The sequence below is a fragment of the Diaphorina citri genome, unplaced genomic scaffold (assembly GCF_000475195.1).
Source record: "Diaphorina citri unplaced genomic scaffold, Diaci psyllid genome assembly version 1.1 scaffold84, whole genome shotgun sequence".
Taxonomy (NCBI): Eukaryota; Metazoa; Arthropoda; class Insecta; order Hemiptera; family Psyllidae; genus Diaphorina; species Diaphorina citri.
The window spans coordinates 320,170-330,919 of record NW_007377521.1 but is presented as its reverse complement, the minus strand read 5'-3'; the positions used below and the strand labels follow the sequence as shown (position 1 = coordinate 330,919).

The following is a 10,750-nucleotide window of genomic DNA, read 5'->3' as shown; positions in this document are numbered from 1 at the left end:
GAGATCAGGTCCATTTGGATCAAAATTTTGTGCTTTGGCTCGTGGTTTTAACAAAAACATTTCATCGAATATAATGAAAAAGTTATACTATAGGTAACCTAAAAAAACTGACACAAGGTTTACATTTTTTTAAAAGATGGTTTCTTGGACATTTCTCGGAAACGAAGCCGTTAGGAAAATGACCCACAGAACCTTGTTGGAAATGATGAGATCTACCTACCCTGAGCCGTTGTCAGTGTTTTTCTGGTACACCCTGTATAAACCCTATCTCACTCTCACCTTGGACTCTGTGAGTCGCTTGGCAATGGTTCGTCGCATGGAAGACACCTCAATGTCAGTATAGCCAGATAGTGGTTTACTAGGAGCAGGTGCAGGGGCTGCAGTTCCTAGAGGGGCAGCGGTGCTGGTAGCTTTTGGTGCCACTGGGAGAGGAACTGCGGGACAAATAATAGAATAGAATAGAATATACGAGTATGTACCTTGTTTATTCTGCAGGGATAGGACTGAAAAGTCCCTTTACTCCCGCAGGCTGAACCAGGTCTTATATATTCCCCTACTTTAGCGTCAACGCTGCGTCTTAAATCCCTGATGCGAGTCTCGAGTAGCTTCAGGTTCCGCCATATTGTAATTGTAATGAGGGAAATGAAAATTTTTTTTCGTAATTTCTCCACTAGATGTCGTCATGTTTGTTGAATTTCCACTTTTTACCCCCACTCCTGACGCAGAGTGAACGCCGCATCGATGCGGCGTAGGAATGAAAAACAGACATTGTCATGTTTGTTGAATTTCCACTTTTTACCCCCACTCCTGACGCAGAGTGAACGCCGCATCGATGCGGCGTAGGAATGAAAAACAGACTTGTTTCAGCCTTGTTAGCTCAGATGATTGTTTCAGCCTTGTTAGCTCAGATGATTGTGTGTGCCTTGTGAAGCCCTGTTCCCACCTTTTGCTCACCTGTTTTTTTCCCCCTCCGAACAAGAAGGTGCTTGTTCACATTACACTTCAGAAAACACAACTTGATCAATCAAAAATTTGTATGGTGGGAACAGCTCCGTTTAACTACACAGACATCTACAATTTTTATTGTTGTTTTATTTCAGATTGGGTCTGGATTTGTGAAGAATATCAAAGCACAAGCAAGCCAAGTTCAATACCTGCAAACCATCAGATTTGAAGGCACCTATGCAACGGAAGAGCCTCTCCCAGGCACACTGGAAAAAAGTACGAGAAAAAAAAAGAAGGAATTTTTAATTTTGTTAAGCATATTTAAACGCTTGTCACATATATCATTCCCTGATTATTACACCTAGATAAATTCTATGACCTGGGAATTTTTAATTTTGTTAAGCATATTTAAACGCTTGTCACATATATCATTCCCTGATTATTACACCTAGATAAATTCTATGACCTGACTTGGACTTGAACCACCAACCTCCAGATCCAAAGTCCAATCTTCACAATGGGCGTAATCAGGCCGTTGTCTGTGGCGACCGCCACTGAAATGTCAATACTTGGGTGCGACACAACCTGCGGAAATTTTTGAAAATCAATTCAATTCAGTTTTTATTGTGTTATGCTTCCTTCTTGATCTCTCTTTGTTTTTGGGATGATAAGACCCCAGCAGTTACAGTTACCACTATCAAACTAACCCTTTGAAAAAAAAAAAGAAAAAAAAAATACATACCACTTCCTCCAGAGGATGGGGCAGGAGGAGGAGGAGATGCAGATGAAGCCGAGGCAGTTGCAGATGGAGATGTGGCGGAATTGTGTTATGTAAAACATTAAACATTGTACTCGATTTACAAGAATACAGGGGGTTTAAGTACCTAGCCTAGTTAGAATGGTGGGTAGTGCATCTACTTTGTAAGCGCTAAGCCTATAAAAATATAACAGCCCCGTTAAGCCTATAAAAATCTAATGGAACTTAACTAAGGCTGTTAGCTTAACAGGCCTTTAAGGGACTGAAAAATATTGGTTGAATCCACTTTAAAAGTAACAACAAACTTACCTCATCCTTAGTGTACAGGCAGTTGACTAGAGGACATTGCCTGAGTGCCAAAGCCACTGCCTTGATAACAAAATCATTGACTGATACAGTGATCCCTGCTGATTTGAGCTGGGCCCGCAATGCCAAAGTCTTGTCTATGTCACTCTGTACCGAACTGTACATGTGAGGGATTTGAGTCTGGAAAAAGTTTTCCTCTGATTGGTTGAAATAAATCTTTTTCCAGCGGAAAAATTGAATTTCATTCTCACAGCCTTCGCGTCTTCTAGACCATTGCAAAAGGTACCCACACACGGTCAGTAGTTTTCTAGCATCAAGTGTGTTTTACAGGTACCCTGGAAAAAGTTTTCCTCTGATTGGTTGAAATAAATCTTTTTCCAGCGGAAAAATTGAATTTCATTCTCACAGCCTTCGCGTCTTCTACACCATTGCAAAAGGTACCCACACACGGTCAGTAGTTTTCTAGCATCAAGTGTGTTTTACAGGTAGTCAAGTGGTTATTTCTCCGGGAAGGACGTGAGTTAAAAAGGCAAATAAGGTCTCATTCTGATCCTTGAATAGATGGAGAGCGAGAGCACAAGTTTTCCTGAAAGATGGAGACCTGTGCTCCAAAATTTCTTCGGACAAAAATCGCGTGTTTCGTAACGTAAAAATCGGAAACAAGGTAAATCTTTTTCGAGCTTGAAAAAACACATCAAACCTGAACTTTGGAAATCGGAGATCAGGTCCATTTGGATTAAAATTTTGTGCTTTGGCTCGTGGTTTTAACAAAAACATTTCATCGAATAAAATGAAAAAGTTATACTATAGGTAACCTAAAAAAACTGACACAAGGTTTGCACCTATGGTGAAGTAGTGGATAGTCAGGGTCAGTCCAGACCTACAGCATCTATTGTGGCAGATGATATCATTTTCTTTAGAACTTAGCAGGGAGGTGGTCCTTGGAGACTTGTGCTCTGAAGTGAAATCCTTTGCAAACCAAAATCTGGAGGGTGTATGACACCAGGATCAAACTGTGGTTTAATCAGAGATGTGCAAATCACAAAATCCTAGATGGAAAATGCAAAATGTACATTTACATCTCAAATAAATGGGTATTTTAAAAAGCATTTTGCATTTCAAATGAGTTTTTCGGAGGCATTTTGGATTTGAAATGGGTTCACTATTAATGAATTTATTTAATTTTGACATCATTTGTAAATACTATTTTACTTTAGTGATTTATGAAAATGGATACTTACGAGTTGGTTATTTATCCCGACTCAGAGTTTTGCCTAGACATTTTCTATATCTATGAAATAGACAAAACTCCAACTCGGGATAAATAACCAACTCGTAAGTATCCATTTTCATAAATAACCTAAGTAAAATAGTATTAAAATGGGGTTTTAAAAGCATTTTGCACATCTCTGGGTTTAATTATAAGATTGTTTTAATCGGGAGGATTCCTCAAAAATATAAATTAAATTTATATCCAAAACATTGTGGTTTTTAAGGGGTTTAGGATAAAGAAAAAAATATAGGATCAAAATTTAGGATCATAGGAACCATTTGGCACCAAAAACCAAAAATTGATTTTTTTTGACATAGAGCATTTTTCCTTAGCAAGGCAGTGTATTTCTATGAATTACCATGTAGTGTATTTGTATGAATTTGTACCATGTAGTGTATTTGTATGAATTACCATGTAGGTACAACTATGTTTTTGTGTTCCGACTTTAACATTACTTACAACACCCCTTTCCAGTTACCCCAATTTTTTTATATCCCCACATATACTTACCAATATTTTAGCCAGGATTCCTTCTTCCTCAGTTTCAAAGGACATGACAGCTTTATCCGTTTGAATTTCACACAACACATCTCCTGGTGCTACTGCATCTCCTTCTTTCTTGAGCCATTTCACAATAGTTCCCTCTGTCATAGTCGGTGACAATGAGGGCATTTTGATCTCTTGTTGAGCTAAAATTAAAAATTGGTAAAGGAAAGGGGATAAATTGGGCTTTGATGTAGTTGGGCTCTGATGCTTGTCATTGAGTTCAGTCAATCCTACAAGAAATCCAAATTTAACCAATGAATCTGATTTTTTATTTCATCACATTCTTTGGAGGATTGTTCCACGTTAAATATGGGTATGATTACCATCTGTAGATGAGTCTGAAAGATCATTATCAGGTTATCACAACAAGTTGCTGTTTCTCATGTAGCAGCAGATAACCTTGCACGAGTTGTAAAAACATGCCTTTCAAAGTAAAAAAAAAAAAAAAAATACAACTATGAGTGAAATTTAAGGACCTGTATTTCTTACTGAGGCTGTACAGAGAGGTCATGAATCAATTTATGAGTAAGACACATTCATACAGAAAAAGAAAGAGAGTGATTTTCCCATTTTCTTCAGATTTATAAGGACAGGACTTGACCTACAAGGGGTCACAGAGGAGATGTCGAAAATTATCCAGATTTAACACTTACCATCTAAAATATTGGTGGTATGTAGACATATTATCTTACTCTTGTTCAAAAATACATTATTATAGGTCGGATTTATGAATTTGGAAGCTAATTTTGTTAATCTCGACCTCACCAAGAACGACATGGCTAATCTTCGGATTACTTTTTCAAAATTTCGTAGATAAAGATTTTTGTTTACTTTTTCTTGTAAAAAGAATTTGACATGGGATTCAGAAACAAAATTCTAAAGAGGTTGCTTTCAGGAACAGGGATCATGAAAAGACTGCCTGCTTAGGATATTAAAAAGGACAATTTTTCGCGTGGAAAACAGACCAGAATCAGTGCAAATATAGGAATGTGCATGCGAAAAAGTACAGACAGGTCTGGAATAGTTAACATAACCGACAATGTATCTAGGGAAACGCTTCTAGAAAACGATGCTATCTTAAGGGTGCTATTTTGCCATTAACGTGCCATTAAAGGTGCTATTTTCGTCATTAAAGGTGCTATTTTCGTCATTAAAGGTGCTATCTTGCCATTAAAGGTGCTATTTTCGCCCATTTGTACATTTATTCTCAATATAAATAAGAGTGCTAGGTTTATTAAATTTACATAAGTTTGTGCCATTAAAATGTGTACGTAAGGGAAGAGGGAGAGAGATTTTTTTTTTTTTATCGAGAGATTGGTTCCCATAAAACGTACGTTAATTACGTATCTTTTGTGATGATCAAAAAAATATTTAATTATCAAGAAAGAAGCATATTATTTACCTACATAATTATAAAACCTATATAATTATGTACCTCACCTACCACGGTTTGTACCTTCGTCTACCCATTCATATGTTTATGTAAAAATGAAATATATTATGCCTGCCAAAAATAAATAAATGTATTCTAAACCTTTTAAGTACAAAAATATGATGTTTTCAAAATAAATTATACTGAGATTTTTTTTTTTTTTTATCTACCTACCCATGAATTATTTGAAGGAAACGTGTTAGGTATTGTACAAGATATTTACATTTTCAGGTCAATACACCCATTTAGTAGGTAAGTACAACTTTGAGCACTATCTGACTTACAGTTGAAAAGTTACGAGTTCGATACTGCCCTGTGTCAGCGATGTTTTTTTTTTGTACCTTTCTTTAGGTACGAGGTAGATAAAATAGGCCGGGTGGCAGCTGCGCTTCAAACTCTTGAAATTCTCACGCCTCTCGGTAGGTACTCTTGATATAGAGGTAACGTTAAAGAAAAGAAAAATGACCTCTCTTTAGGTTTATGTAAAGTAAAAAGGTGACTTTTATTGAATGTAGTTATCTCAAAGTGATTCGGTCATATCAGACATACGTGCTGCGGTTTTTTATCTATGTTGTAAGTAACCAAGAATTGAGTTTTCGGCGCAAATGACCTACTGTCCGTGGTGTTCAAGCGCCTAAAAGGGGTTGCGGGGGATTAAGTTTTAGTCATCCTAGTTAGCTTGGTTGGTAGCGCGTCTGCCTTGTAAGGGCTAGGCCGCGCGTTCGATTCCTGCCCGGGGCGGATTTTATCCTGGACTGATAATGATTGTTCTCGGAACGGCTGGCTTTCTTCTATCCTGTCTTCCTTCTCTCTTCGATTTCAGGACAATAAGACCTTAGTAATTACAATGCCCTGGGCTATCAAACCTCCTAAAAAGAAGTCAAGTTTATTTGTAAAAGGCTACGGTTCCATTGGATGTGTATTTCTGCCTTATGACGCTAAACCGGTTTTTTTTTTTTCATATGAATTGTTTCCAGGAAGAAGTGCCTATGTTATATTTGCTACGAACTAACATAGGCACTTCTTCCTGGGAACGATTGATATTTAAATTTTTTTCCCAAAACTAATGAGGGAAAAAACGTGGGAAATCCCGGAGTCGAGGGTCTTCCAATCAAGAGTCTATTTTATTATTGTTATTATTATTATTTTAATTTCAGCTCATCATGTTGATGGTGTCCACCCCGTACTACGGGGCTCTCAAAATAGACCAGACGGGGATTCAAAACGTACAGGGTCTCCTGTACGTCACCATGACGGAGATCATCTTCGGCTCGGCGTACGGGGTCCTGTTTACGTTTCCCGAAGAGATTCCCGTGTTTCTGAGGGACGTGGGAGATTGCGTGTACTCCCCGGGGACATATTATCTTGCCAAACTACTAGTTATGGTGAGTTTAAAGATATCAGGAGATTTGATTTCTAAAGGTGTGTCCAAACATAGTCGACCGGCCGTCGATCGCGATCGATGTCAATCGGCGAGGTGATTCTATGTTGTCGAGGCAGTGTGGACGGTTATTTCTTTCATCTATCTTTCTCTATTAGTATACTAAAAGCATATTAAACTGGAAACCTACTGTCTACTGTTCAATCAGTTCAATACTGTTTTGCGGTTTGTATTAGGTGTTTGCTGTTGAGGTCTTCAGCCAGCGTGAGGTAAATCTCTCAAGTGTCCACAAATGGCTGGATGAAATCATGATTTTATCCAGCCATTCGGAACTGGAGTCGAGTGGCCCCTAATCATGACTCGTGTATTTATGACTACAATGTTTACCACAGTGTGGACGGTTCAGTCGACATCGATCGACGGACGGTCGACTATGTTTGGACACACCTTTAAAAATAATATGTTCATTAAAAAAAAAGTATTTTACAATCTTATATCAAGCGTAAGGCTGCCAGAGAACTCTTGACACTGGATGAGAAAGAACAACGTAGATTGTTTGAAGGTAAGTTGAGACATGTTTTCCTTGTCATGGGAAATCGATAGGTTAATAGTTGTTCAACCAAGTGACATGGAAGTGCCTGTACCTACTAAATCATGGGAAAGCCAAGATGGCACATTCCCAATCATTGAGGCCGTGGTTATGAACAGGGCCATCTGCGGTTTGTAAAGTCTTAGTTAACGTTTTGAAATGATCTTACATCTTACCCACAGCTACCGCATTTAGGCCCGACTTGCCTTTTTTTTATCCACGTTTATCCTTTCAATCTTAGAAGCTAAGTGTGGACGGTTCAGTCGACATCGATCGACGGACGGTCGACTATGTTTGGACACACCTTTAAAAATAATATGTTCATTAAAAAAAAAAGTATTTTACAATCTTATCTCAAATTATGGTAAAGTAGAGCTTTTTCACAACTTTTGTGGATATCATGGTATTATACTTAAGTGGCTCCTTTGCAGTCAATTTCCAGATTTCAATAGTCTTTCTATACTGATGGTAATACCGCCACTGTTCGCTACTCGATTAAAGTAGCTACTCGTCCTGACGAGGCTGAGTGCACCCCAAACTCCAAGCACAGTGCTGGAAAAACTTCGACCCCACCGGGACTTGAACGCGGGACCTCCAGCGTGCCGTGCAGGCCTATTGTGATACCCACTCGGCCACGGAGGTTGCTTTCCTAAAAAAATCTTTAAAAGTAGCTACTCGTCCTGACGAGGCTGAGTGCACCCCAAACTCCAAGCACAGTGCTGGAAAAACTTCGACCCCACCGGGACTTGAACCCGGGACCTCCAGCGTGGCGTGCAGGCCTATTGTGATACCCACTCGGCCACGGAGGTTGCTTTCCTAAAAAAATCTTTTAGGCAATTTTCCATCCTAATCAGTGTTTGTGATTGTTTTTTGTCACAGTTACCTAGGATAATGATGGAGACATTCTTCTACACCAGTATAGTGTTTTGGATTGCACAGCTGAGTGGTGGTTTCATGGGATCAGTGACTTTCTCATTACCTGTGATTGCGAGTGCAGCGACAGCTTCTGCTTATGGTAGGTTCTATACTTTGTTCTTTTTACTTTCCTTCTCCTATAGGAAGGAAAGTAATGTAATCGGGTCAAATTTTTCAAAGAGGTTGTCAAAGAGGTTTGATAGCGGGAACTGTACCTGCCAACGAAGGTTTTATCTTTCCAAAATCCAAAGAGAGAAAGATTACAGGATAGGAGAAGGATAGACGTCGAACCCATGACCAAGCGTGGCAAGTGCATTCCTCTACCTTTCACTAGGCGGACTAAGATAATACTCGGGTATATTGAAAAAATGCTTTCAAGGCAGATATTACGTATATGTATAACTTAATGATGTTTAAGTTTGTTTTTGTTTTGTTTAGTTAGTTTGTTTCTTTGTTAGTTAGTTGACATGAATAATAAAATAAACCGATTAACTTTGTTTTTCAGGATGTTTTCTATCCGCCACGTTCGAATCTATAAACACCGCATCTCTTCTATCTGTACCTGTGGACTTCATTGGATCTTCGTTTGGAGGGCTGTTCATCCAACTGAGGTAGATAAGTAGGGCTTCATTTAGAGTGTTAGCTTTTAATATAAAACAAGATGTCCCAATTAGAAAAGAGATATATTTTTTTTCGAGGTTTTTCAATATTTTTGCCTTAAAAAGCGGCTTAAACATCAATAACACCATACATTTCTTGAGGCCCGGTCGCGGACACTTTTGAATTCACATAATTATGCGCTTTCCAGTAGGTATATATATATAGCCCTAATTAGCGGAACTTCGGCCCTGAATAACGTCCCCGAAGCCCCGAACCGTACCTTCTGAAAGCAGGACCCAGGGGCATTTTTGATCTTCATAATATTTTATCGAAAAAACGAGCACTGGTTTACTGAAATTTGCCTTCGTCCATAGATACATAATTTCTCTTATTATTTCAGATCACTTCCCTCCTACATGTCTTGGATCAAGTACATTTCCATGTTCTTCTACACATTTGAAGCTCTCTCCATAAGCCAGTGGAAATCCGTGACCAGTATACGTAAGTGGTATTTTCTGTCTGAAGGCGCGATTTGGTTCAATAAGTACCCGGATATGAAATTACAAGATGTAGTGGTAAACATTGTAGTCATAAATACACGAGTCATGATTAGGGGCCACTCGACTCCAGTTCCGAATGGCTGGATAAAATCATGATTTCATCCAGCCATTTGTGGACACTTGAGAGATTTACCTCACGCTGGCTGAAGACCTCAACAGCAAACACCTGAGGTAGGTGCCCACAGTTGATGCTGGACCCTTTGCTGCAGAAATATACAGAAAACTTTGAAACCTGTTGCTTCAACTTACGTTCGAAAAATTGCGAGAAATATTTAAACAGGCAGATGAGTCCAAGTGGACGGTGATGGTAAAGGTGTAAACAGTCCCAGGAGTTACACAACACTTGTTTAGAACACGAGAAAAACTAGCTACAAGTTCATTAATGTATGGAAAACTCGGTGACTGAGATCCGGAGTAGACAGGGCACTATTAAAGTTGAAAACTAAATTAAATAAAAAATCGTGTCCTTTAAACTTAAAGATTACAGCTAACTCGAAGAGAAAAAAGAAGTTAGGTAACGGAGTCTTACTCGCGCTAAAAATGACTAGAAAGGAGACTTCAACTAGGTATTAAATCAAATAAATCTGGACACTAGTAAAAGTTACTATATTGAAAAGTTGGAACAAAAGTCCAAATCAAAAGAATTCCATGTCCGGCTGATGAGTATTTTTCAACTCATTCGAAGAAATAAACAAAGAAGTGATTTCAGACTAGAAGTAATAACACACTTGAGCTATTGAATGAAACTGGAAACTGACTGACTGACCCGAATGAAGCTTGTATGAGTAGGATTGATCAAAATGCTCGGACTTGTGAGCGCGAGAAGACAATAAAATATCTGAATTAATTAGAATTCATGAGCAGTGTTGGAGATACAAACGAGGAGGTGGGCTACCTATCTACTTTGGTTTCAGTCTGAGGAGGACGGATCCAGATAACCACGGACCATGATCGTTCTGATTCGACTTTATTAAATTTACCTAACCCCGGCTATAAAGTCTCATCCCAACATCACATTGGTCAATTATAAAGATTTTTCGTCCAGCCTAGTAAGCTTGGAGGGTCCAGCCTAGTTAGCTTAGTTGGTAGTGCGTCTGCCTCACCGCAGCACGTATGTCTGATATGACCGAATCACTTTGAGATAACTTCGCCAGAAAAGCCAGACGAATTCTGTCGACGGCAAAACTTTCTTGATGGTGTTGATGTGCTGAAACGTGATGTCTGAAACAGTTTCAGCAGATTTGATCGTTCTCGGAACGGCTGGCTTCCTCCTATCCTGTCTTCCTTCTCTCTTCGATTTCGGGACGATAAGACCTTAGCAGTTACAGTTCCCTTTGTCAAAACCTCTTAAAAAAAAGCTTGGAGGGTAGCGCGTCTGCCTTATAAGCAGTAGGTCTCAAGTTAAATTCCCCTCGGGGCTGATTTTATCCTGAAAGGATAAGGTTC

General features: G+C 39.0%; 3 protein-coding genes across 3 annotated transcripts; 1 reads left to right on the top strand and 2 right to left on the bottom strand.

Annotated features, from left to right (window-relative positions):
• Window positions 1-228: 228 nt before the first annotated feature.
• On the bottom strand, window positions 229-2,219 carry LOC113473445 (pyruvate dehydrogenase protein X component-like). Its single transcript, XM_026833066.1, has 3 exons — window positions 2,012-2,219; window positions 1,436-1,530; window positions 229-445 (listed from the first exon to the last, which is right to left on the bottom strand). The coding sequence occupies exons 1-3, from the start codon at window positions 2,171-2,173 to the stop codon at window positions 265-267; spliced, it is 438 nt and encodes a 145-aa protein (XP_026688867.1). The 5' UTR covers window positions 2,174-2,219; the 3' UTR covers window positions 229-264.
• Window positions 2,220-3,740: 1,521 nt separating this feature from the next.
• On the bottom strand, window positions 3,741-4,657 carry LOC103523145 (dihydrolipoyllysine-residue acetyltransferase component of pyruvate dehydrogenase complex). The gene is made up of 2 exons (XM_026833122.1): window positions 4,481-4,657; window positions 3,741-3,970 (listed from the first exon to the last, which is right to left on the bottom strand). Exons 1-2 carry the CDS (start codon window positions 4,602-4,604, stop codon window positions 3,756-3,758), a joined length of 339 nt encoding a protein of 112 aa, XP_026688923.1. The 5' UTR covers window positions 4,605-4,657; the 3' UTR covers window positions 3,741-3,755.
• Window positions 4,658-5,761: 1,104 nt separating this feature from the next.
• LOC103523679 (protein scarlet-like) lies at window positions 5,762-9,400 on the top strand. Its single transcript, XM_026833064.1, has 5 exons — window positions 5,762-5,832; window positions 6,417-6,644; window positions 8,109-8,244; window positions 8,650-8,755; window positions 9,145-9,400. Exons 2-5 carry the CDS (start codon window positions 6,423-6,425, stop codon window positions 9,398-9,400), a joined length of 720 nt encoding a protein of 239 aa, XP_026688865.1. The 5' UTR covers window positions 5,762-5,832; window positions 6,417-6,422.
• Window positions 9,401-10,750: the final 1,350 nt, after the last annotated feature.

What these genes read in the sequence shown, in the direction of transcription:
- LOC113473445 (XM_026833066.1), bottom strand. Translation starts at nt 2,173, where the DNA reads ATGTACAGTTCGGTACAGAGTGACATAGACAAGACTTTGGCATTGCGG. An exon ending in GCCTGTACACTAAGGATGAG is followed by an intron (nt 1,531 to 2,011) that starts GTAAGTTTGTTG and finishes AAATTTCCGCAG; the next exon opens with GTTGTGTCGCACCCAAGTAT. An exon ending in ATTGGACTTTGGATCTGGAG is followed by an intron (nt 446 to 1,435) that starts GTTGGTGGTTCA and finishes CTATTCTATTAT; the next exon opens with TTGTCCCGCAGTTCCTCTCC.
- LOC103523145 (XM_026833122.1), bottom strand. Translation starts at nt 4,604, where the DNA reads ATGTCGTTCTTGGTGAGGTCGAGATTAACAAAATTAGCTTCCAAATTC. An exon ending in TACCACCAATATTTTAGATG is followed by an intron (nt 3,971 to 4,480) that starts GTAAGTGTTAAA and finishes TTTTAATTTTAG; the next exon opens with CTCAACAAGAGATCAAAATG.
- LOC103523679 (XM_026833064.1), top strand. Translation starts at nt 6,423, where the DNA reads ATGTTGATGGTGTCCACCCCGTACTACGGGGCTCTCAAAATAGACCAG. An exon ending in AGCGACAGCTTCTGCTTATG is followed by an intron (nt 8,245 to 8,649) that starts GTAGGTTCTATA and finishes TTTGTTTTTCAG; the next exon opens with GATGTTTTCTATCCGCCACG. An exon ending in GGGCTGTTCATCCAACTGAG is followed by an intron (nt 8,756 to 9,144) that starts GTAGATAAGTAG and finishes TTATTATTTCAG; the next exon opens with ATCACTTCCCTCCTACATGT.